Raw genomic sequence first — 23,047 nt, 5'->3', positions numbered from 1 at the left:
ATGGGGGTAAAATCTTTCTATTTCTTTTAATACAGGTTGGGATGGAAGTGGCACCACAACTCAAAGAAAACCTCAACAAAAATTTTTTTGACTTTCTTCTAACATTTAAACAAGTAAGCAAATATGTGTTTCTTTGGCCAAATCACGTAAATATGTTCCTTAAGTACCCTACTACTGAAATACTTCTTGAAAAGTTTTTGAAGGTTTTTAAATCTAGATTTCAGAATACTCTTGTACCTAGCTGTAATATGGGAAATATTACATACATGCTGATAAATTTAAGCTGCTCCATTCAACATGTTGCTATGCTTTAATTATATATGCTATATTCTTGCTTCTTCTTGCATGCAGAGTGCTTCAAAATGTCTGTTTATGATCTTTTCTGTCATAGTTTCAGTTAATACGCAGACTTTATCCAGTTTGTCATAGCTCCTGATAAATAACTTTCATAGCAACATTTTTTTGTCTTTTATTTTAACAGATTCATGGGGATACAGTTCAGAATCAGCTGGTAGCACAGTGTGTGGAGATTCCCTTGTATTTGACTCTATACTCTCCTGCTATAGACTGGATTTTACAGTGTGTTGCATACCGTGCTCCAGAGGTAAGTAGGTGTGGTAATGCTCAATACTAATGCAAGTATTAGTGGAAATGTGGTGAAGAGTTAACTTTTTCTTTTTATGATCTGTAGACTTGTGTGTGTGTGTGTGTGGGGGGGTTGTTGTTGGTTTGTCCCCCCCCCCTCCCCCCCCCACTACTTAACTACATAACACAGTGAGAGTAACAYGCTGTATTCCACCTGAAACTGGAAGAAGCCCAGAGGCATTTTGGAGAACTGCAAATACACACAGTGCTTTGTAAAACTTAAGAACACTGAAAGCATCTGATCTAGTAACACCATATATTTTATGCTGGAAGTTCTTGGAGAGAACCCAATATGAAAGGATAAGCGTCAAATCTGAAACCAAAGTTTAGGCAGCATAAATGCATTTTATTATAAATTATTGATTTCTATGGCACAAAAAACATCAAAAGTGACACAACCTAAAATATCAACATCATCATCAGATTGATTTGCTGTTTTTGACTATTTATTACACTCTTCAGATTTTACTTTCAGTGTTAATATAGAATTATATAGAGCTAAAAAGTATAAAAAGCAAGTCCCCCTTATTCTGTGTTCTGTATGTTAAATTGCTATATATGCAATTGCTGATGAAGTTCTGCTCTTATGTAGTAAAATCATGCTAACAGACAGCGTTAGGAAAGATTTACAAAAGAAAATACACAAAACCTTCCTCCCATCACCACTTGAAAACAAAGACWATAGGTCTGTTTAATACAGCAGGTATGTTCAGGTATGTATAGCTGATGTACATGAGTACATAYTTATGTCCAGGGCTAAACTCTGCTGCAGGACCTGAAGTGATAAAAATATTAATCATTTCTGGTAGAATTTTATAATTTTTTTTAACTACTTCCTTATTTACTGATATAAAATGGTATTTTTTAATCCATTTGATCAATGTGTTACAGTTGGCCTAAGATATTTTAAAGAATTTGATTTCTAAAGCTGCATTATAACACCTCAGCAGCTGAGGAAAAACTTAAGTAGTTCARTGTTATCAAATATTTAAACTTCTTGCCATCCTTTCTGTTAAAAACATCTTACTCAGTTCTTACGTGAATATAAAAGTTAGTATAAAGAGCCTAGATATGACTGAGGATTTTCATTTGTTTTTCTCTTCTATACAGAAAGAATATTTGTTTCCACAAAGCTCATATTAGTCCTCTTTAAATTCATAGACAATATTGTTTGTTTCTTGCTGTTTTTAGCTAGTTTCTTTCTTTTCCTGAGTTTATTAGTTTCTTCTGTCATACTGATATAAAAATGATTTGGGTAAAGTGTAGCTTTGAAATTGCTTAACATAGTCAGCAAGCTATTCTAGTTTGTTTTGTATTCTGCATCAGGGAGTTCCTAATCTTCCCCTCTCCTGCCAGAGGTAATTGACCTTGTTGACAAATAGTAATTGTTCTAAGAAATGGCTTGGTAAAGGATTGCAAATATGACTTCCATAAAGTGRTGTTTTTGATTAAAATACAATGCATGCATTCGCATAGATGTGTTTTTATGTTGTACTACACAATTGTTTTTTTTTTGCTCTAAAAACAGGATAAGACAGGATTATATGAATGTATTGGGTAGGTAATTAAAACAACTTGTAGCAGACTTTACTACATTAATTAAAGGAAAACTTTTTTTATAGTCTCTACTCACTAATTTTAATAAGTAATTCTTTCAGGTTCTGCTTACTGAGATGATGGAGAGATGCAAAAAATTGGGGAACAAGTAAGTATCTCTCAACCTAGAAGCCATTAGTCTGTATACTCATGAATCCTTGTAGTATAACACTGTCTTTCCCCTTTGAAAACCTCTTTTGGATGCATAGCTTAGCTATTTTCTCCCAGCAGTTGATGAAAGTCATGACTGTGACCGTTTGTTCTCCAGAGATGAATTCCAAAATAACAGTAGATTGCTTGTAGAGCAAAAAATAAATTAAACTCGTTGCTGCACTCTGGCTCCTAAGCCAAAACTTAGGACATATAACATGTTCCCTTTCAGCTATTTCTGTAACTCCTGGTCGTGCTTCGTTTTTCTCATCTTTCCACTCTTTCCTTCCAGCCCTCCATTGGCTACTGTTAGCYCATCCATGAATTCTACAAGAGAAGTTATAAAGCAATTGACACCTTCAGAAGATAGTAATATTTAGATGACTACYTTTTTAAGATTAAAAGTAGGCTCTCAAGTGTATCTTAGTCTGCGTGCAGGCTAGTCATGTTAAGTGAATAATTCAGAATGAGAGTTTCCRAGCTACATGAATATAATTTGGACTGCTAAGGAGCTAATTTCAATTAGTTTTATTATTAAGTAGACTAAGTTCTGTGAAGGTGTTTGGTTGTGTATTTTTTCCTGATGTGGTTTGCATTAGGTCAGTTGGCATTGGCAGATGAATTAGAAAAATAGCTGATCCCTTGAAGAGAAGGAGTTGTCAGCATTAGAACTCTGTGACTGAGTTAATGAGTAGGGGGAAAAAGTGTGATTTAAAGAAAAAAAGTGATATGAAGGTATTGTTCTGTCTTGTGGAACTTGCTTTTGTAATCTCACATTGTAAAGATAGGCTAGCAGCTTCATCTTTGTTCTCACTTCTTAGAAGGAAGGACAAAATGGTGAATATTTTTTTTAATTAAGTATTTTTGAGATCAGTTTATTTTATTGGAAATTTAAATAATCCAGTGTAGAAAATCTATAAAACAAGTTAATTTTGTACTCAASTGTAGTTCTATGTTTTGTTGTCATCTTATGGCTGTCAAAATATTATAAAGCAATAGAAACCAGTATAGAATCTAAAATAATCTTACTATGTTCCATGAGCTGTGTTGCAACTGTCTAAGTGAAAAGTGACAGTCTGCTTCTCCATATTGCAAAGCATATCATCTAGTTGAATGGAAGTGTTTGTCTAATGATAAAATGCAAATTCCTATCGAATTGCTATGGGACCAGTGATGCTTAGTCAAAAAGCAAGGGAGTGCTGGGCTTTTTCAAGTGCTCTGTAGAATCTCCCTCAAGGGAGCATCTCATATTCATATTGTCTATTTTGGAATAGTGAAGGACTCAGTGTTGCTAGGATTATAAGACATCTTCTGTGCTAATTCATGGCTGAGTTTGCCTAAAAGATTTGCTTTTTAAATGATGTCAATTCTTTTTCCTGTGTGCATAATAGTAACAGTAAACTGGATTTTACAGTAATGTAATGGGTTGACTCCTCCATGAGTAATTTTATTTCAATAGCAATACATATACTAGTCTAAATGATTAGTTTTAGATATCTAAATATATCGTTGGCAATTATCCTATAATCACTCTGGATTTTTTTTTAATCTTAACAATTCAGTTGCTAGAAATCTGACTTTCATAATGTATGTATTTTTTTTAATTCAGTCAAAAAAGGTTTGATAGAGACTTACCCTGTCAAAGCATACTTTTGAACTGTAGTCAAAAAGAGAGAGTGGGTTACTAAGCACATTGGCTAATGCTGACTTACTTTTCTTTCTACCACATTTCAATAAAATGATGGCTTCAAAAAACCTGTGTGAGGAAAAAGTATTCTACAGGTGGTTTACCTTCTGAGTTTRCGTTAAACTAGTTTACTTTGTCTGATAGCTTAATATTTTTCAGTTTTGATAATGTAATATTAGTCTTCAACAATACAAGTTCAACTTAAAAAGGTTTTTTTGTATCTTTTTAATTCAGAATGGATGCTAGATTGTTGAAAATCTGAAAAGTTCAGATTAATATAAAACAGAGGACAAAATATTGAGATGTATTAACTTGTGTTACGTCTGTTGTAGTGCTTTGCTGTTGAATTCAGTAATGTCAGCATTCAGAGCAGAGTTTATTGCTGCAAGGTCTATGGACTTCATCGGCATGATTAAAGAGTGCGATGAATCTGGATTCCCCAAGGTAACTTTTGTGTGTAATTTATAACAACTTATTCATTATCTGGCTGGCTTCTTTGTACTCATAGCTAGTTGTCTGCATAAGTCACACATTTAGGAATTGAGCTATTTTGTACGAACACGTGTCTTCTGGTTGTAATTTAAAATTTCTAATTAACTTTCAGCATCTTCTCTTTCGCTCATTGGGATTAAACTTGGCATTGGCTGACCCTCCTGAAAATGATCGCCTTCAAATATTAAACGAAGCCTGGAAGGTTATAACAAAGTTGAAGAACCCTCAGGTGAGTTACTGATAGTTCCATAATCCTGATAGCTCATTTTCTATTTAAACCAAAATTGTAGTCAGTTGTTGAGTAAGTGGTACACTTAGCATGGCTTAGGTAATCTTTTTCTAGATACAGCAATTGCCAAAAATATGATACCTAGTAATAACTGTATATAATTCCTGCTTTTCTGAGCTTTGCTTATGTACTTACGCAATGCAGTTCTGAGGTTCATCATTAGTCTTGATCTTTAGGTGTACATGAATTGTATCTTGGATATATTCTTTTAAGCGTAATTTTTGGAAATGTGTTTTGTTAACCTTTATAAACTTTGGTAATCACAAGATACATGTATTTCTAGGATTATATCAACTGTGCTGAAGTGTGGGTGGAGTATACCTGCAGACATTTTACAGTATGTGAAAATTACTTTTTTGGAGGTGAGGGTGGAGAGGGAAAAGGGGCAGCTTTTCTGGTGCAGACTAAGTGTTAATAATAGAAAAGCTAACGACTATTTATAACTGTATAGAACTTCTTTAGTGTATGAAAAAATGTATTTCCCTTTATGAAAGATGAATAGGAGGGACAAAAGATGTGGCTTTGGAGGAGGCTTTTCTCAACCTTGTATATTATTTCTTTCTTTTTATTTAAATGGCAGATGGACCAATTTAAAGGTTTACTCAAGCTATGGTTAAAGTTCCTGGTTTAGCTGGAGCTCTGTAGTAAGCTAATGCTTTGGTAAATGGGAATGAATTATCAAACTGGTYTTAGTCATTTATATGCTGGTTTCATTACTGTGCTGCATAAACTCATTTTTGCTACACAGAAGCGAGAGGTCAATACTGTTTTGGCTGATGTTATCAAACACATGACTCCTGATCGAGCATTTGAAGATGCTTACCCACAGGTAAAAGGCACTTTCTTTAGATGAAACTAGTTCTGAAACATTGCTGGTGTACTGTACAACAAAACTATCATTTTTAAAGAGTGCCTAGAATTTGTGAAGCTTTTTGGACCATTGTAATGCTGAAGTGTGTTACTCCTTTTTCCCTAGCAAATTAGTCTTTCAATCCAGAAAAAACTTAAACCTGATTGTTTTAAGTATCTAGAAGTAGCATTAAGTAACTTCCAAGACAGCAGTGGTATCCTACTGAAGGAACCAAACTGTTATGTCAGGCTRTGTAAACGTGAGTAAAGCATGAAATAATCCATCTTCACGTAACATTATTAAAGCTTCAGTGAGTCTGTTTTGTCCAGTTCTTAACACTGTGTGACATATCAGTTATGTATGACATATAGATTACTTGGAGAGATTGTAGAAAGAGTTTTTGTGGTTACTTGGAGGTTACAAAAAGTGCCTACAAAAGAAGAACGCTCAAACTTTTTTTTTAATTTAGAGAGCTAGAGAGGGTGCAGATTATAAATCAGAGATTTTCCTAACTGTAAACATTAAAGAACAACTAAAAGTCTGGCTGGGAAGATTGGTTGATTTCCATTCGTAGGGCTCTGAAGAGCATGTTGGAAAAACATGTTAGGAATAAAATAGCTGAAGTTGATCCTACTTTAGGGGAAAAAAATGACATAAATGAACATTTAAGTGTCTTCCAGCCTATTTTCTATGAAGAACTGGAGAAGAATAATCTCTGCTATAGGTAGTTTTAAAGCTAAATCCTATGTCAAAAGAAATACTAGTATATGTATTTTTCTTAATTTAACTTGTATTACAATCTTTTCTCCTGTTTTTTATTTTTAGCTGCAGTCAATTATTCAGAAAGTCATTACTTATATCCATGACTTTTCTCTGCTTTTTTCAGTGGTAAGTGATAATGTGTTTAATCTAGTTTTAGGAAGGGTCTACTGCTACTGTAAGAATGTTTACCTGACTTGCATATTTACATTGTTTGCAAGCTCGCGTGATGAGAGGACTTTTTGTCAAGCAGAAAAGTGCTAAAACATTTTGGGAACATTATGCTGCTTAATGCTTAAATATTCATTATTCTAATTTTCTATACCTTTTCCTTAGATTGTTAGATTTTCCAAGTTGTTTTGTTATTATGGTATARTTGACAGTCAGTGAAAGACAAAATACCATTTATTTCTGGATGTGTTCCTGTAACTACTGATAGCTGTTTCTGTGTTAGGATAGATGTTTATCATGCTGTAATATATAGGACTTAAATTTGATATTGAAACAGAGAAGATTATGGAGGTCAATGACTGTATCTGAACTGGAAAGAGAGGAAGGAAGAGGGTAAGCTTCAAATTACTGAAACCAGCCAAAGAGTAAAAGTCAAGACAAACTCTAGGGAGTAGAGCCTGGCTCACATGTTGCTCAGACAATTCTGAAAAAACTTATCCTCACTATATTCTTGAGATAATRCAGAAACTAATTATCTCAATATCTTAATGACCTAAACCCTTTTCTTTCAAGAAAATTCAGAAGTCTTGGACCATCATAAGTTGCCCTGGGTAAATCCAAAATGGTAGCTGCTGTGTGGCCTGTTCTCATTGTTTCTAATATACTGCCCTAAGTTCACTACAAATTCAGACATGTAGGGGAACTAAAACTGTTTCAAGCATAAGATTGCTTTTAAAAAACTTTGCAAAATTTGATTCAACTAGTTCTGTGTATTGCATTTTATTCTAGATCTCCTGAATCAATAAATTGATATACCTTTCAGCCATCAGTGCTTTTCTATTTCTTTTTCTTGTTCATTACTGGTGCTTTAAGGTGAATTATTGTCTTCAAAAAATTTTTTTAAAAAACTTAACAGTTTTGATTATGAATCTTCTCCCAAATATTTAGCTATTTTACAAACAACATACAGAGCCAATAATTTTACTTATTTGTTTATTTGTACTTTCAGGAGAAATTCTTGCCATTTCTGGATATGTTCCAAAAGGAATGTGTGAGAGTGGACGTTTGCAAGAGCATTATGGAAGCTTTTATTAAGTAAGTGGAGAATATTCAGATTAAATGCACTCTGGAGGATCTGGGCAATCTATTGAAAGATTGTTACGGAAGATAAGTTGAGTCAGTTTATAGTCCATTTAGCTTGTAAAGGTATTCCAATCTATGGGAAGAAAATGTAAATGCATCATTTTTGTTAATCTATTGATTGACTGATGAACTGTTGATAATGAAAGCTGAAATTGAAGTGATCACATTGATACTGACTTGCTATTGATTAAAAGACTAGTGGTTCTCTGAGATTTTTTTTTCAATTTATTTTGCTTTAGTTTGTTTATGAAATATTTTGTGTTCCATTTGATGTCACAGCGTAGAAGCATTATGTTGATATAATGGACGAGGAACGGCAGTCTGTTGCAAGCTCCATTATATAGAAATACAGGGTATTTCCACAGTTGAAAATGAACTTAGATGAAGCTTTATTTTCAAATATAGCAAAAGTCAAACAGTTCTTTTCTTTTCAATTAACAGATTATTTGAAACTTTTTTTTTTCACCTTTTTGTTTTAAATACCTAAAAGGCAGGCAGATTTTAAGTGATGATAATTCTCTGAGACATAAGTGGCACAAGTTCTGCTTTTTGTCAAAAAAAGAAACCTTGGTGTATTGCACATACTCTTTTTCTGATTTGTAAATTTTGGCAAATGTTTTCTTTTTTTAAAAAAGGGGGGGGGGGAAGGACGTTCATTTTCTGCCCTGTGTAGAACTAATATAATGCAATTTGAGTATATGATACAGTTTTTGTTAGCAGAAACTTTATAAGGAAATTGCCTTTATGAATGATAATGCAATGAAAATTTCTGGGGAGGTTAGATGCTCAGTATATGAGCACTTGTCACTGATTCCTTCAATCCTATTCTCYCTGTGACAGAAGTTTGAATTTGTGATAAAAAGTTCTAGTTAAAGTGAAGGAAACATTCTTCTGAGATTCTATACATTTTTGATGTTGATTTTTAAACGTTTTAAGAAAGAAGCGTTTAATACTAGGCAGTCAAAGAACCCTGAAGTTGTGTATGAAGAGAGTTGTGTATGTGCCCWGTGAGAGAGGATGGACATTTAACTGCCAATCTACCATCCCCTCATTAGAGTTTGATAGTATTTAAGGCAGGAGAGAATGAAGGACACTTCAGACATGTCTTTCTAACCTGAAATGTCAAATCTCTTTATTAATATCTAGTGTCAGTTAAATGAGGTAAGTTGACGGGTCCATTTGTCACCTTGCAGAGTACAGAGCGAATAGGTACATCTCTTCTAGAAATACAGAATCTATTGAAAGAAAAGAAAACTTTCCTCCTTGGGAGGACACTTGTTTAGAGCTCTTTAATGTGCTTTAAATTGTTAGTAAAGCAGAACCCCAGTAGAGGAAGCAAGTTTGAAATCATCTGATGGCTGAACATGTGAAACGTGTGCCATGGGAAACATGATGCATTTACTCCATTTGTTTAAATGTCTAGTTATGCTTTAAGGTTTGGTGGTTGCAAGTTAAAACAAGGCAGAGCATTCAGTGTTCGCCAGGGTTCAAAACTTTTGTTCTCTGTCTCTTTTTCTGCCTTATTGCATTCTTCTGTATCCTTTTAAATGATTGGGTTGGTATGGATCTATCTTTCTTCTCCTTTGGAATTTTAGAGTACAACCACTGATTCATATCTGCTAAAAATGTTTTGGAAGGTACTGTTTCCTCAGTAGCATGGTATTTTTCATTTCTCCTGATAATTAAAGATTTTCTGAAAGTACTTAATAACGTTAACCAATGTTAAAAAAATCTGGATGATGCAGTTTCAAGGCCAATTGCTTGGTTTCTTGAGATGTGCCTGGGTGCCCATCGCTAGCTGAGGCATTGTATTACTCTCAGATAATTCTAGGATTGGCTTGCTTTAACATTCTCAGATTGCTCCAACCTCCTGCTTATCTAGCTGCTGCACCGCTTCAGAAGTTAAATTCTTTGGCTGGGCAGTAAACCTCTTTGCGTTAAAATGATGTTTCTTGACAGGCATTTGTTGTGACTCTAGGTTTATTAACCTGGTTGTTTTGGTTTTAAAATATTTATTGTATATGTGTGTGCACATGCACACAAACACATGGACAAAACCTCTATACGTTCTTAGTATCTTACAGTGCTGCTCATAAGAATTTTACATTAAAAGGATGTTAATCTGTTTTGGTTTTTTTTTGTCCTCCTTTGGACAGTGGAGTATTTTTCATCAGTGTTTTTCAAAAATATTTTGTAGGCATCAGCAGGAATCTACAAAGGATCCTGTTATACTGAATGCTCTTCTGCACATCTGCAAGACAATGCATGATTCCGTGAAGTAAGATCAACTTTGCTCTAACTAAACTGCATGGCATATGCAAAGTGGGGCTGCTTGGCATATGGTTTCACACTTCTGAGACTGTTTTGTGGTGGATTTAGATATGAATCTAATTAGCAGTGAGGGAAGAGATGTGCAGTGAAGTGGCAGCACCTATTATTTGCTCTAATTACTGATTTATTTGGATAGTGAAGCAACATATAAAAAGGTAAATAGCAATGACTAGAGTTTTGTGGTGATGCAGAGATATTAAAGACTTTTTTAAAAAATATATTTTTAAGAATGAAACCAATGTAATCTCTGAGCTGTAGTGAATAATAAACTATTTATGAGCTTTAAATGAATATGTAGTCATTAAAACACAGATCTCCATACTCATTTATACCTTTCTTTGGTTATCCAACCACTATCAGGCAGTGTGTAATTTTGAAAGGACACCTTGAAGATCTCTAGGAACTTGAGCAGGGGATCATACTCAAGTGGAGAAGCTCTTGAACCATCTATATCTTTCCCTTAAATCATCTTCTTTCCCCAGTGGTTTGTGAGCACTGAGATTGTTAGGTAAACAGTCTGTACCTTGACGTGCTCTCACTGCTTGAATAGCACTGGTAATCTTGAATAAACTTATGTATTTTTCAGGGTGTTCTGTTCTTTTCTATGCTAGCAGCATGCTGCTAAGCCAAGTTCTAAGCAATTGTGGCTTTAGAGTCTACTTGTAATTTTTTGTTAATCTGCCTCCCTCCTTTTCTGCCTCGCACTACAAGCCACTTTAACCTTTAAACAAAACAATATATTGAAGATAAAACAGCTTATTAAAAAAATTGTAGTAGTTTATAGTGGTTCATATTTGGTACTTCATTTTGCCAGAACAATTATCATAATTTTCTGAAGAGCCTTAAAATCCCTGAAACCAGCAGTTCCTTTTTGCTGAGGCAAAATTGTTTATATCACTTGCTTAATCCTGTTCTATCATCTTTTATTAGCAAATTGGCATAAATTCTAACTACTGTAAAGTAACTCCTGCATCTATTTTTAACATCCTCATTCAGGAAAGTCTCAGCCCATTGCACGGGGCTCACTTGCCCCTATAACAGCTGTTGGATGGTAGCAGCCTTTAGACTGGTAGCAGGCTGATTCAGAATTGAACTGGAAACCTATAATTGACCTAGAGATCCCATTACAAGTCTTCTGAGCCTCCCAGAGCCCATCAGTTGGCTCACTTGATTGGCAGTGCACTAATGAGCTAATCATCCTGGGATTTTTYTTTCCTCCTTTACTGAATTTGTATAATAAAACTATTGTCCTGTTCCCATCTGGTGTCTGAGTTAGGAAAATGGTAACTGATACACTAGAGGTCAAACCTGGAGCCAAGTACATAATGGTAAAAGGATTAAACTGGATTAGTTAACTGTAATTTAACTTTTTGTTTTATCCCTTTGCAGTGAAACAGATTTGCCTTAATGGATTTTCATGTGATGTAAATTTGTTTCAAATCAGATTTGGACTCTTTCTATAGAATACACATCYGTAATAATCTTGAAAAGAAACTTTTTCATGTATCACTTTCTTACTAAAATATTAAAAAGCCAGCATCATAACAAAGTAATGTTAAGGACAATTTTTGAATGATGTAGCTGGGGTAGATATTAAAAAAACCCCAAAACTAATGTTGTTCCTAAAACAAATATATTAACTATCATACTTTTTTAAAAAAAATAATTTTAAAAATTCTTCTCTGAAATAGGATTTTTTTTTTTAAAAAAATCTAAAAAATGGCTTATTTCTTTAGGGTTTTTTTTTTTTTTTAATCATCAGTTCCTACAGGTTCTTCTGTTGGAACACAAGACTGAAGCCATTTGGTTGCTAGGTACCATGAAGGACATTAGCTTTGCTTCCTTGCTCTCATGCCAAATCTGACTTTTTATAAAATCTAAAGAGATACTGTAGCAATTTTTAAATTTTTTAAATTTCAGAATTTACTTGTGGTGCATGGTTGACATGGCGATATTCATATTCAAATTGCTGTCTTACTTCTGTATAACTAAGATTGASGTTAATATCCCAGTGTGCTATAAATGTTTTATATGGACATAACATTATATAAATTACTATATATCATTTGAACCTTTAAAGCTGAGTAAGTAAGAAAGATAGGCAATGTTCTAAAATTTAATTTACCATGTAAATTTTCTGTTATAGTGCACTAACACTTGAGGATGAGAAAAGAATGTTAGCAGCTTTGATAAACGGATTCATAAAAATGGTGAGTGACAGTTGTGTGTGACTGGTGGGGTGTACCTTATAGCTAGGATTCTCATATGATCCCCATGAGAAACAGGTGCCTGAATCGGAGACTGTGTATCTGGSTTGCTTAGGTATGTTGAAAATCCCAGGAAACACATTTTAGGGAAATAAGAATGCAAGCGTTAAGAGAARATGTCGTACAACTGTTGAAACTGATATGGTGCAGTGTGCTAAAGTGTACATATTGTTTATTTAAGCGTATTTTCTTTTTTTAAGATCTCATGTAAAACATAATATGTATTAGAAAGTTCAACAATAATTAGTCATGTCTATTACAGCATCAGAAAGAGCAACTGTTCAGACCTGCATGAATGAAATTCCACTATCCATCCCTAAATGGGGCCATTACCAACTTTAAAAAACACAAAATGAGATTTATATTGTTAAATTAATAGTCCCACCAAAAATGGAGTTGCTTTGTTTTGAAATTAATTTTTAACCTTCCCCTCCATTTTATCCCAATAATATATTTTGTTCTTGTGTTTTGTTTTTGAGATGTCAAGTTGTTTAAGGAGATGCTCTCAAGCTTTTTTCTTCGCTAACCAGGTACTTTCAATGCCTGGCTCTTTATTCAGGTAGTCATAGCTGACAGGCTTTGTCTCTACTTGTCATCATCTTTGTTCTTTATTGCAATGCTATGAATTTATCTCTAGGTGGTTGCTTTCTCTTGAGCTATAACATTTAGCTATTTAAATTGATTTTTTAACTGTAATTTTGCTTTATTAAGCAATGTATGCAATATAATATGGTATAATTTCCTTCAGGAGGATTTCATGTATTGAATAATATTTAATGAGTGTTTGTAGTCTCCGGTTTGGAGGAAGAAAAAGCACCAAAATGTCTAGTTAAAATTTTTAAACCAGCACCCATTAAGGTGTGGAGGGAAAAGAAGTTATAGCAATCATCCTAAGGTCCAGCCTTTTCATGGAAAACCTTACGTTTTTAGAGAAGTTTTCTTGAGACAAGACTCAAAGAATCAGCAGTTGCAAAATGTAAGAATGGTAAAGGCAGTTGTCTCTATAATGCGAAAAGTAATTATTCGTTTGCTGGTGCAGTTCCTCTGATCTTTCACTGCGTGGATTAAATGCAACTTTGATTTTAATTAGTAAAAACTTCTTTTGAATGTGACTTCAAAATTAAGAATTAAAGTGACCTTTGATTTTTATTAGAAGAGAATTCCACTTGAATACATAAATGTAGACTGCCTGGAGACTGTTTCTCATGCTATGCTTTTGATTGACAGCTGAGACACTCCAGCTGACAGCACTTGTTTTTAAATTCTGTAGGGTTAGAAATAGGTTGTTCTCATGAAAAGGTTGTTTTTGACTTTCTGCTCTTCTTTTCTGACAGAATGCAAGGTTGCAAGGTTTAGCCATACTATATAAGCATATTTATTTCCTAAACTGGAGCAAAAATCCAGTTTTGTTAATGGTATGTCTGTTGAGGAGATCTCTAATTTTATTTTAGCTAACCAGAAACTGCAGGAATCTGAATACAGATAGTGCTTGTTTGTTTTACAAGTACAAACTATACCAAGCCTTTATCTCTACTCATGATTCTGTCATGAGTGTCGTGAGTTCTGATAATTATGAAAACACTTTTCACAAGTCTAGGAGATAAAATTTGTTTTCTTAATAAATATTTGATCTATAGAGTAGAAAATCATGCGCAATTTGGACAAACCCCCTACAAAATAAAAATCTTTTAGGTTCTCCTGAAGGCTGATTATTGGAAAGCAGTTGAAAGGACAGAGATTCCCCAGATGTTTTTATGGGGATGATGTCTTTTCTTACCAACATATTTTGACATTTTAATTTTGACTTTTGAATATCTGTATTTTACTTTTTTATATTTCCTAAAGTTAATCACCTACAATGGTAAAACAAGACTTTTTGCATCTTTTATAGGTTTCATTTGGCCGTGACTTTGAACAACAGCTGAGTTTCTATGTTGAAGCCAGGTCAATGTTTTGCAATCTGGAGCCTGTTCTTGTCCAGTTGATCCATGTAAGCCACAGTTATCTATGATATCTTAATAAGATATATTGGCAGTACGCCCACCTCTGCCCAATTAGTTGGTCTGTATCAGAGTAAATTTGAAGTCGTTTTGTTAGATATTTTAAAAGTAGACTTCAATCTCATCTCTCTTACTACCTCAAACTCTCAAGTTCTTGCTTGACAGGAATGTCYGTTGTCATGCAACAACAAAAAAAAATAGTTGTGTTATGAGAGAGTTCATGGCCAAAGCAGTAAATGGCATATCAGGTGCTTTAAGCATTCAATCCTCTATAATCCTCCACCTAGGACAGATTGTGCCTAGTTTGGAGACATGGGCAGAATCTTGCTGTGATTGGGAAGCTTCATCCCTTTTCTATATTGAGTCACATGGCAGATGAGCATTTGCTGCCTCTGATTCCTTTGCAACATCTTTTTAAATACTTATCTTTTAAATACTTGATCATGGTAGGTTTTTTGTTTSTTTTTKTKTTTTKTKTTTTTTTTTAGTTAAGGGTGGAGAGGTGTAGGTGGGGTAGCTGGAAATCATGATGCTGCAGCAAGATGGCAATGGTGCAACAGTGCTATGGCTAAGAAGAAGTAGGTTTAGTAGGCTAAGAAGCAAGGGATGCGCTAAAGCCTTGAATGAATCAACAGCCCTACCTTGATAAACCTTCGGAAGCGTGTTTGCTATTAAGGAACAATCACTAAAATCCTCAAGATGGAGAAAGAATAAAAACAAATTGTATAGTGAGGGCACATAGTGTCTGGGTCTCTTATGGCTGGTTTTGTTATCTAAATACGTGTAATAAAACATAAAGCTAGATAACTTCAACTGACCTAGTGAATCTGCTCATTTTYGTTCATGGTTTACTTTGTTTTTATGCATAGTCTGTGAACCAGCTGGCAATGGAGACAAGAAAGGTGATGAAAGGAAATCATTCCAGAAAAACTGCTGCTTTTGTCAGGGTAGGTGTGAGTAATAGATTCTGAGCCTGCCTTCTGAACAGCTAGTGCAATCTTTTACCGCTTAAGCTTATAGTTTTTCCAAAAATTCTTCAAATGTATTTTTGATGCTGTTCATCTCATTTTCTCTAACATTGATCCTTACTCACTAAAGCCAAATGCTCCCGTTAACACCCCCCCCCCCAACCTTCCCCAAGGTATCTAATGGGAACTTTGGATACGAAAAACTAACTCACTCTCCAGAGGCAGAAAGGTGTTTGTGTGTATTCTGGAAATCTTAACTTTTCAAAAAACATTTTAAATAGAATATTGTATCCAATTCAACAAAATAGAGGATGAGAGATGGGGAAAACAGTGATGTTAAACTTCTTTCTCACAATATCAGTGCTGATATACTGAGATCAGCGTTTGAATTTCAAATGAACTGTTTGGCTTTAGTGCATGTAAGTCCTCTATGGGTATGGTCAATTGAGCTTTGAACTGTGCTAAAGACTTGTTCAAGCTTGTTCAAGTTTTATGTCCCTCTTCTGACCTGAAACACCGAAACTAAGATGTCAGCATCGTCACGTGTAGTAAGACACGTTTGCATATGCTACCATYGGTGAATGGACTCTTGTTCGTGGCACCTGGGTATGACTTTTTGCATAGAGAAAGATCTAGGGTAACAGTGGACAACTTTTGTATGCTTGGTGGCCACTCATTCCATCCAGATGTTTGGGCTACTTCAGTAGGTCTGTCTGTAGTGTGCTGCGCTTGATCTCCTTGATCTCTCCATAAAGTCCCTGCCTTGGCCAGTTTGACAGCCACACTGACCCTGAAGACTGGTAGTCTGCTTTTCTAGTTGGGTTTTGACCGTGGGCTGCAAGCTGGTCACCTGAGGAGAGAGCAACGCTTTGAGCTACAGGGTGATAGTAGTTTTAAGTTGCTCTATTAATCATAATTATAGTTACAGATATTCATAATGGTAGTGGAATAATAGTGGCTGAATTTGGACTTCATGTAACATTTGCTGTTTATTGAAAATCTTTCCCTAAACTGGTTAACAGATTTTGATTCTTAATTGTTTATAACGACAGTAACAAATCACTGTAACTCAGAGTTAAGAATTTTCTTCAATTTCTTTTCTTWCTTTAGGCTTGTGTTGCCTTCTGCTTCATTACAATTCCATCTCTGAGCAGTATCTTTGCACGTCTTAATTTGTATCTACACTCAGGACAGGTTGCTCTGGCAAACCAGTGCCTTTCGCAAGGTAAGGCAGGATTGTTGTGTGTACAAACAATAAATTCTCCTATTTCAAAATATTTCCAGTTGTGGATAATAGCATCTTTGAAACATAGAGTACTTACAATGTAATTAAAATATAGCCCTGTTTCAAGCACTATTACAATGAGAACTTATCATATTAAAGCAGCTCTTCAGGTATAACACTAATCATGTATGGTAAATAACCAGGAGCAATTTGCCATAGACATGACTTTGAGGTAGGTTGTCCTAAGTTAAATGGTTGTCCTAAGTTAAATAACTTTGGAATTACAAAACAACATAGAATATCTTTCTCCTGCAGAATTATCTAAGCACTCTAATCACAAATAACATATTAACAGTAGATTAAAAAACATAGTTCATCTGCATAATAGTGCACCATCTGACAAAATTCTTCAAAAAAATGGAAGAAATTAAAAYTTCGCAAGTTTCTGGTGTTGTTGGCCTATGAAAACATAAAAGTGATAAACTCTCAGATAGGAAACTCGTGCCACTATATCAAAGAGTAATGGATGGCATGATATCGGGTATTATGAAGAATGAAAAATATTTTCTTATTTAATCTGAATGACTGATAGAAGCCTGAGTGCTGTTTTTGGCCATCCTGTTAGCTCATTCTCCAGTAACTGGAAATTCTGATAAATGGTGTCAGCAGAAAAGATTTGGAGCGAATCTGGCAACAGCGTGAGCATTAAGTCTGTATCATAATTTAATATGATCTTGTTTCTCTTCATATGCCAACTGGAAGATGATTACCTGTTTTAAAAGTCTTCTCATACCTTTAATTGTCAAGAGTATCTATCTTTTTCCTTTTTGAAGTATTGTCATCTACTTYGTTTTCTAATTCTTACTTTAAATGTCTGCCTTCCTAAGGTAGATTGTTTTTCCTTTATGTTTTTTCATTGCTGCAGTGGAAGTAATAAATTGGATTACTGTGCAAAATCTTTTGAGTATTAATTCTTTATTTTAACTTTGTGCTTCTTCACAAGAAGATAAGAAATGTTTTTGTGATTTTAAGGTGATTTTAAGCTATGATTGCTATGTCCTGCTGTGCTATGTGTTCTGCTCTTACTGTCATTGTATTTTATTGTTATTAAGGCTCCTGCAATGAGTATTTAAAATTCAGGGTGAATTGTATGCTTGAAAAAAATCTATCTATCTGTAGATACGTGAGTGTTTTTTTTTTTTCTTTTTTTGAACAAATTACATTTGATCTGATTTTTKAACCACGTGATTTTGACAGAGCGTGCAGGCAATTTTGAGATTTAGAACTTGCATTTTTCCTGCTTATGTTCAGTGTCAGGCTGTTCCTTTTATAGGCAATGTTTGATGGCTCACCTAGCAGTAGGCTCATGCTTATCATGTCTTACAACATTGTGAGATTCCGCCATATGTGAATGGTTATGATCATTGAAGGAAATTCTGTTGTGCATTCCTTTGAAGAAAAGAAGCATAGATCAAGTGTTTAAGTCTCAGTAGCTAAGCTTTGGTTGCCTCGGGTCACAAAAAGTTCTTACGTTTGCCACAAGAAAGTGTTGATACAGTATAGTTGCAATTGTAGCTGGATTTTTTTTCTTCCCTTTTTTGTGCTTTGCCAAATTAATCATAGGTTAGATCTTGGGAAAGGCCTTGCCTACAGGAGGTAGAGAGAGAACAATTCAAGTGAGTTTAACTTTCCAGAAATTGGGCACAGAATATTGGAAAGGAAGGATTTTTGAGAGATGAGATGCATCAGAATTTCAGGCAATCTCCCAGCAGAAACCTTGGTAATAGTCTTTCAAAAAGTCCTTGTGTACCTGGAGACAGGGCTGGGGTTGATCATCTAGTCTGACTTCTGAGTTCTTGTATGAGTGAAAAGTGAATATATCTCTTCATTCACTCACYTGGGTTCTTTTTTCCAGTTTGTGATATTGTCCAAGCTCTGCGTTCACCAGCATGTTCCAGCTGCACAAACAAGCTGCCTTAGCATGCTGGTTAAGACTTTTCAGTACATAACTGTTACATTTCTTTGTTTTGAACCTGATGCTGCACGTATAACAAAGCAGAGGGATTTGAAGTAAAGCTGGCTGTTTTGTCTGAGTAAAAGATCTGCAAAGTCAGTTGTTGTGTAATTAGTGTTACCCAGTTTCTTTGTAGATAAATTACAAGTTAACCAAAAAAATGACTTTTTTTCCTGCTGTGCTATTTTAATTGATYAGTTTACTTTATGCTTTGTATCAATTTTTGTTGTTATTGCTATGTGTATTGCAGTACCTCTTTTGTTGGAAACCAAATTCAAAGAAGTATCTCTTTAATCAGTATCTCTCAGCCTTTGAAAAGTATGCGCTGTGCTTTTGGGGACCAACATTATGATTTAATAACTTTTCTAAACTACTTCTCCACTACTTATGTCATTCTCCTACTAAGACTTTGGGCCCCAACAATTGCTCACGTAATCAGTSTGAGACTTTATGAAGTGCACAGCTGTGGTTTCGTATATGAACACAGTGCACTCGCAATTAATAGGCATCACCATTCTGAAATGTTTTAAGGTAGCAGGTGTGTGGGAAATACTATGAACTCAATTTCTAAAATGTGTATTTATTAACCACTCTCCCCTGAAGTTTAGACCCACAAACTATAGACACAAGTGTTTGGTCTATCTCAGCTCAGCTTTTGTTGAAATGAAGCCTATTCTCTTTCCTCCCTCATGTGCAACACAATGGAATACTTCTGTTTTTCTGTAGTTCACTTTTATACAGGATTTATTGTTATTGAGGTGGGGKTTTTTTTCCCCCTCTCAGGAAAATCTTTTATTTTGGACACAATTATATTTGCATGTCATTTGTATTAATAATTTAGCGTGTGGCRAGCTGTTGTGCAACAGTGACACCACTCTTAATGGACTTTATGAATGGTCTTTGCATGTTTTGGTTTCCTGTAGTGAGATAATGTGTCCTTGAAAGTAACTAATAGTTGCTTTAAGACAGCTCARTCTGTATCTCAAGAGGGAATGAATGCATTTCAAGTATATAATGAGAAGTACTGATACATTCATAACAGCATACTTAAATCTAGTCAGTTAAATGATGTCAAATAGTTGCTGATCCACTAAAACCAATGCAGCATGAAGTGCAATTTTCAGTGTGCAATTAATGCTACCGTTTGGCTAGGAGGTGGAAATCTTGCCTTGTGTGTAACCTTTATTTCATGCTGATTGGGGTTAGTTTAGAAGAGAATAGAACTAAAAGGTAATGTACCTGATCTGATAGCTCAGTCAGTAGTGGGGCATGTGTGTGTGCGTGGAATACCTCTTTAAATACTCCAGCTGTTGTTTGTAGTGATTTAATTCTTTTTAATTACTATTTTTAATTTCTGTAGGGAATTTAGCTATTGTGCGATGAGTTTTCATTTTAAGTATTTAACTAAATTAAATTTTACAGGGTTTTTTGATAATAGGATATTGTCTCTAAGTTGTCAATGTATCTAACTTGGAAAAGGAGTAAAATTATCTGATGGAGTAGAGAAGGGGTATGGAAAAGATTGTTCTGTTATAAAGAGGAAGTCCAGATCATAACAGTAAATGGTTTACTGAGCTGAAGATTGCACTGACAGACTACCAAGAACTGGAGAGCCGTAGCTAATCTGCTTACAGCTGAGTTTGTGTTTTGCATTCTTCTCAATGCCAAGGTACAGCAATAGTAATCTGTTGGTGTTTGTGTCAAATTTTTCCACTAAGAAGTTAAAGCCCTGCCTACTGGGATTTGCCACATCACTAATTAAAGCATCTATGTGGCATCTTGTTGAACACCATTTTCATTTGCCTTGTGCCTTGGAGGTTACTCATCAAAATAGGATTGGAATTGCTGTTTTTCTTGGAATAGATGTTCTTTAATACAATGAAATAGAATTAGAAACATGAATTTGTAGGCTCATGTAAAGGACATTATTAAATTGATTTAGTAAGCGACTGTTAGCGTACAGATTTYTGATACAGGATGGTGAAGAATCTGAAATGATTCAACTCATTGCGTGATTTGGAGATTAAGACTTAACAACCATTAACATACTTTTTTTWAAAAAAAATGTTCAACATATTCTGAAATTCAGTTTATAATTTGACAGGCATGATTTTTCAGTGTGTATCTCGTGTTGCCTCTCAGTTGTACTGGTATAACTGCACAGTGAGCCAAAGTGAGTTGAAAATAACCTATTCCAAAAAAAAAGAAGCTGTTCTTATTTTGGATCAGTTTCCCAATACAGTTTTGTAAAATCACAACTAGAGGGAGGAGGGGGCTATTTTAAGTTGTCATTGCTGCCATTAAAAATGTTTTGAAAATTGCTTTCTCTAGTTAGTTGCACAAGTACTGGAGAGTAGCCACTCTTGYGCAGATTTAGGGTGTAGTATTAGTGCACATGAAAACGTCTCAAAACACCTTGCAGTCTGTAAGTTGCTTAGGCTTAAAATTTAGTATTACCACACTACTGATAGATAGAAATATTGGGGTGAATTGCTGCAAAAAATGTTGATCCTGTGGCAGCTTCTGAGGTCCAGCATTGGCAAAGGTTACTCTGTCTCTTCGCTGAACCTTCCAAAAGTGGCACCGTTTCTTTCTTTCCTCCTATTCCCTGCAGTGGTATCTAGAACAAATGCTTGAAAGAACTATACAGAAGGAATAAAGAAACAACATTAGCTTTCTAACATGTACTTGGATTGTATTAAACTTTTGGAGACCTTTTGGTTGCAGAATCTTATATTGGCCATTAGGAGATAAGAGACAAATGCTAAAGAAGTGGGCCAAAAGGAAAAAGAAATCTGAGGTTTGACTAGATTCCCTTCCTGAATTCCAAAATAAAAATAAATGAATAAATTGGTGTTTGCTGAAGGAGAATGGGGAGAAGACATTCCAAGCTAATATGGCAGGTCTTCATCCAAATAGATGTCTATCCAGGTATGTTGTTCAAAAAGGATTAAACATGATTAATGTCTYCTCTTTGCTTCTGGCTCCCAAGTGGTGCTTTAAGTAAAACAAATCCTTAATTAAGCTTCGAACATTTTAGGTGACTTTGTCCTGAATACATAGCATGCATTTCTGGAGGGCCTGTTAAAAGCACGCCTCAGGAAGTAGAGTATGGGATTTTACAGGTTGCATATGCTTTTCCCCCTACTGAATCTCTAAATGTGCTGTATAGAGGCAGTGGTGCCGACACAGAATAATAAACTGCTATCAGCCACGCTTTCTGTCATAGGGAGTGCTTGGACTAAACTGAGATTAAATGCATGTTCCATTGCGTCACTTTTCTGGGTTTTGAAACAGGTAATGCTTTATTTTCACATTTTTCCTCCTCGTGGAAGTGCTGCTTTGCTTGTCAGAGAACAGACAGCATGATTGCAATCGTTGGTCACYGCATTCAGCAGGTGGGTGGAGATGAAACAACTTTTTGACACTATATTTTGAGTAACATTTTTAAGGCTGTGAAATCTTTGTCTCACTTCAGAAATAACATACTGAGTGAATAATGTAATTCAACTGATTTTGAGTGACTGATTTCACCAAGACATTGTCAAAAAAAAAGTCTTTGTCCCCAGAAATAGGCAACACAGAGTTTTACTTTAACAAGTACAAATTTTAATTTTGAAGAATACAATGCTTAATATACTTTGAAATACTTACTGTTCTGCTCTTTAAATGTAGCTGAAATGCATTTTCCCCAGTAGATTGCAAAATGAATTTCTTTTTCTCCTTCACAGAAAGTTGCTTCTCCTTGAATGTTCTATAAATGTGCCAGGCTTCAGTCACACTTTGGACATGTATGGTGTGGAGCATTTTAATAAGTATTTTTTATATATATATATATATATATATATATATATAATATATATATATGTAAAATATTGGTTTAGTGTATATTCTCAGTGGTATTAGATACCATTTTTATTAATAAAGATTCCTTTCTAATCCAAAAATATTTATAGATATGAGAAATATAAACAGAGAGAAGATGAAAGGTGGAATTTAGAGAAATAAGGTCCTGAAGAGGTTTTTTCAATTAATATTAAATCTGGAGATTTCTTAGCTCCCATTCATTGAGTTTTTTGTTATTCCTCTTTTCATCCTAGCCGATGGCTTTTCCATATGACTTGAGGGAGGTGACACCTCTGTAAGCTTTTCAAACTAGCATTTCATCAGTGTCTGTTCTTATGTGGACTGTGTTGGATCAAAAGTCCATCTAGCCCAGTGTCTTGTTTCTGAGAACTAAGGAAGCATGTAGGAAATAGTAGGTACAAAATGATGTTTTCCAGCTTTCAACGACCAGTGGACTGAATATTCAATAAAGGTTGCATGTGGGCCATGGTATTTAACAGAACAGATGGACCAATCTTCTAGGAATTTAATTTTTTAACCAGTTTTTGCTTTTGGTCTTTGTAACTTCGCATGACCGTGAGTTCCACAGTTGCATGCTACTTGGAAATCATCTT

The 23,047-nt window shown here is 34.8% G+C and overlaps 1 protein-coding gene across 1 annotated transcript in view; it reads left to right on the top strand.

Annotated features, from left to right (window-relative positions):
• Window positions 1–23,047, top strand: part of VPS35L (VPS35 endosomal protein sorting factor like) — a 59,134-nt gene that overhangs the window by 21,026 nt on the left and 15,061 nt on the right. The window contains exons 13-26 of the mRNA XM_085302359.1: window positions 36–113; window positions 482–604; window positions 2,304–2,350; window positions 4,411–4,522; window positions 4,683–4,799; window positions 5,143–5,196; window positions 5,608–5,688; window positions 6,535–6,597; window positions 7,649–7,734; window positions 9,980–10,060; window positions 12,260–12,323; window positions 14,272–14,370; window positions 15,250–15,327; window positions 16,459–16,573. Of these exons, the coding sequence (XP_085158485.1) occupies window positions 36–113; window positions 482–604; window positions 2,304–2,350; window positions 4,411–4,522; window positions 4,683–4,799; window positions 5,143–5,196; window positions 5,608–5,688; window positions 6,535–6,597; window positions 7,649–7,734; window positions 9,980–10,060; window positions 12,260–12,323; window positions 14,272–14,370; window positions 15,250–15,327; window positions 16,459–16,573 (1,198 nt within the window). The remainder of the gene's footprint in view (window positions 1–35; window positions 114–481; window positions 605–2,303; window positions 2,351–4,410; window positions 4,523–4,682; window positions 4,800–5,142; window positions 5,197–5,607; window positions 5,689–6,534; window positions 6,598–7,648; window positions 7,735–9,979; window positions 10,061–12,259; window positions 12,324–14,271; window positions 14,371–15,249; window positions 15,328–16,458; window positions 16,574–23,047) is intronic.

This window comes from Rhea americana, unplaced genomic scaffold (assembly GCF_003343005.1).
Source record: "Rhea americana isolate MKP2758 unplaced genomic scaffold, rheAme1 scaffold_10, whole genome shotgun sequence".
In the NCBI taxonomy this organism is placed as follows: domain Eukaryota; kingdom Metazoa; phylum Chordata; class Aves; order Rheiformes; family Rheidae; genus Rhea; species Rhea americana.
The sequence above is the reverse complement of the archived record's forward strand: the minus strand, read 5'-3'. Positions and strand labels throughout refer to the sequence as shown.